The following is a 3,416-nucleotide window of genomic DNA, read 5'->3' on the forward strand; positions in this document are numbered from 1 at the left end:
GGTCTGGGCACCGGGGACGGGGTGGCAGAAGCCGGGGGGCCTCCCAGAAGGCCCGTCACTTGTCCGCGTGCTGCAGCAGCAGGTCCACAGCCTCTGCGAGGTTGTCCACGTACCCATCAGCCTTCACCTCCGGATGGCGCTCGTCACTGGGCCTGCAGAGCAGAGCAGCCGTTAGTCAGTCGGTGACCCCATGCTGACTCCTCTGAAGCCACTGCCTCCCAGCATCTAGCATGGCCAGGTCAGGCAGTCTTTGGCTGACAGCTGTCCCCCTCCCTCCCCGCGCCCCAGTCCCAGCCACCCTCACTCAGGATACACACACCTCCCCCCAGACTGCTCCCTCCGCCTGGGGACCTCCCAAAACCCCTTCCCTGCTCACAGCTCTGCGGCAGAGTGACCGATGGCCCCTGCTCTGTCCGTGCTGCCAACATAACACCCTTGAGAGTAGGACCATGAGCTTGACTGTGGGCTGAACTCCTTCCTGCCCAAACCCCAGGCAGCCCGCATGCTAACTGGTCCGTGTCCGGTAAGGCCACTCCTGCCCAACAGAGAAGTGCTCTTGGTAGAGCCGCTTCTGACTGGGATTTGGGGGGCCAGGACCTCCCAGACATTCCCCGAGGTTTAGCTGGAGGCCGAGGACAAGGGAAGTGAGACCACGCAATAAATGCAGACGGTCCACGTGGCACCAAGGGCGCCCCGCACGGAGCTTGGCGGAGGAGGGGCCGTGGGCTGAGGCCTGCAGTGGAGTGGGGCTCCAGGTGACACAGAGAGGGGCAGGGGAGCTCAGGATGGGATCCCGGGGACATCCGGAGAGTCTGGACAGTAGGAGCAGGCACTGGGACCTTGTCCCCCAGGCCATGAGCAGCAGCCTGGGGTGCTGTGAGCTGGAGAGTCAGGTCCAGGTGACGGGAAGGCCCCTCCCCACGCTCGTGGGCTGGATCTCGCTGGGTGGGGGGCGGGGAGACAGCGGAGGGCCTGCTGCTCCTACCTCCCAAGGTCTGGCCAGAGCTTCCCAGCAGCCAGGCACCCCTGCGGCAGCACCAGCCCCCGTCTGGATGGACATGGTTAAAGTTGGTCTGACAGCATCCCAAACGCCAGTGTCTGGTTTCTGCTAAGCACTTCCCCCTAACGTGGCTGTCATGGGCAACAGTGCCTCTCTTAAAGAGTTTTCAGCCCCGTGGCCTGGGGGCCATCTCCCCAGGGGCTGCTGAGGCCTTAAGTGGAGGTGACAGGGACCCTGACCACCACACATTGGAGCAGCACTTCAAGCAGGAATGACTGATGTCAGTGGAGGCATTGTAAGGGGATTATTTATTTCTTGCCGTCACAGACACAAGCAGTCTAGTGGACGTGGGACTTAAGCTTTCCATTCTCCTGCACCCATGCTGAAGTGCGTACTTGTCGATATCGGAAGGTTGTACCTGGCATAGCCACTGTGGAAACCTGCGTGTTGGTACCTACTTGTGGCCTGCCAGTTCCGCTCCTAGGTATGCATACCACCAAAGCGCCACACGTTCACCAAAGGACACATCCCGGATGCTCTGAGCAGCCTCCGTCATAAAAACAGAAACGCGAAAACCGCACGCACGCCCACGGGCAGATCGAGGCACGGGCTGGGACGCTGGTGACAATGCACCCACAGCGAACTACTCTCCACGCTGCAGCGTCTGGCCGACGTCACGCCACCGGTGTCACGACGTGTGAGCAGCCAGACACGGGAACCCAGATCGGACGACCATTTATACCAGGTTCAGGAATGGGCACAGCCCGTCTCCCCAGAGCAGCGGTCGGAAACCGGTCACCCCTTGGGGGAGCAGCCTGGCCCAGGTGCTCAGCACCGTTACCATGACTACTGAGAACTCTGCGAGCTGTCAGGGGGTGCCTGTGCCCAGGCTGGAGCTGGACAGACAGACGAGATCTGTGGATGCACATCAGTGTACGGGGTACAGGGCGGACAGAGTGAGGCGAGGTCAGCCATGGGCACTGGGGTGGGAGGGGCCGGCGAGCTGGGGCCGGAACCTTTGGGGACATCCCAACGGCGTGAAGGAAGCGGCCAGGAGCTGGCTCCAGTGCTGTGGCTATGTGCGGGAGTCCCCGGGGTCCTGGACGTGCCCTTCGGGCTTCCCTCAGCTTCCCTGGGCCCCGCTCACGGATATATTGGGGTGCTCCTGTCCCCCGTTATGAGTGGGTTGTCAGGGGGAGCGGGACGGCCAGGCGGGTTTCAGGGTGTGGACCCCCGTGTCCCCTCCCAGCATCCCTGTCGGCATCCCAGCTGTTCTCAGCTCTACAGTGAGGTCAGCGTTGTATTCACCGCTCGAAGCGAAGCAAAGCTTCTCCCAGCAAACGGCCCCACCCGGGCCATCGCCCAAGTCCCCGGGCGGCTGGCGCCCAGACGCCCCGCCCCTAACACCCTCACGGGACCCTGGGGCCAGGGCCACTATCCAGTCAAACGAACTCAACATCGAGAGGGAAGAAGATGCCTGCCCATAAAAGAAGATGCTGTGCAGTGAGGTTCTGGCCGGCCGCACTCGACACACGGCACCCAGCCGAACGGCGTGCGTGGCTGATTATGTTTAATGACACGTCATTTAAATTCGAGAATCCATTAAAAGAAAGGACTGCATTAGCAGCGGGCCCGTGTTTGCCAGCACACAGTGATAATTGTGGACTTTTATGTCTTAATTATGTGATGTTGCCGTGGGCCACGGCTCTCAGGGGAGTGGGGGGCACTCGATCTGGGCTTGCCCACCCCAAAGGCCCAGAGCTCCGGAAGCAGCTACGCTCGGCCCAATGAACCCCGCTCCATGCTGGACAGTGACCTGGGACCCACGGAGCCTCAAAGAGGGTACACTAAGGAGGCTGAAGAAAGGAACCCAGCAAAGGCATGCCCTCGGGCGTGAGCGCAGCGGGGGTGACGGAGAGAGGGGCCGAGGGAGCCCACTGGTCCTCCGTGTGCGGGAAGAAGGGTGAGGGGAGCCAGCGGGGCCTTGAGACCCGAGATGGGGCAGGGACGTGGGGAGGAGAGACACAAGGACCCGGAGAGACACGTCCAAAGGAAGAGAGAGGAGGGAGGGAGGTGACAGAAACAGGGAAAGAGACGAGGCAGGGAGGGAGAAACCTGCCATTGACAGAGAGAGAGAGGCAGAGAGAGACGGGGAGGAAGCAGGAAGCAAAAGAAGGGAGAGATATAGGACAGAGACGCATCGGGGAGGGGGGCGCGGGAGGGACAGAGACACAGAGGGACAGAGGGAAAGAGGCCAGAAAGACAGACGTAGACAGGGACAGAAACAGACACGGGAGAGAGAGACGGAGAATGCTCCCCCAAATGCACGTAGCGTCTGGGGTGGCGGGACAGACACCAGGCTCCTGGCAGACAGCAGGCAGAACCTGGCCGTGGCCAGGGCTGACTCAGTGGCCCT

At 61.9% G+C, this 3,416-nt stretch overlaps 1 protein-coding gene across 3 annotated transcripts in view; it reads right to left on the minus strand.

Annotated features, from left to right (window-relative positions):
• Nucleotides 1–6: 6 nt before the first annotated feature.
• The window catches only part of LHPP (phospholysine phosphohistidine inorganic pyrophosphate phosphatase), a 97,408-nt gene continuing 93,998 nt past the window's right edge, over nucleotides 7–3,416 (minus strand). For 2 of the 3 annotated variants that reach the window (XM_039870760.1, XM_039870765.1), the window contains one exon: nucleotides 7–152. In XM_039870760.1, the coding sequence (XP_039726694.1) occupies nucleotides 56–152 (97 nt within the window). In that variant the 3' untranslated portion in view covers nucleotides 7–55. The remainder of the gene's footprint in view (nucleotides 153–3,416) is intronic. The other variant, XM_039870764.1, reaches the window with a different exon arrangement.

Source organism: Pteropus medius, unplaced genomic scaffold, assembly GCF_902729225.1.
Source record: "Pteropus medius unplaced genomic scaffold, Ma_sr-lr_union100, whole genome shotgun sequence".
NCBI lineage: Eukaryota > Metazoa > Chordata > Mammalia > Chiroptera > Pteropodidae > Pteropus > Pteropus medius.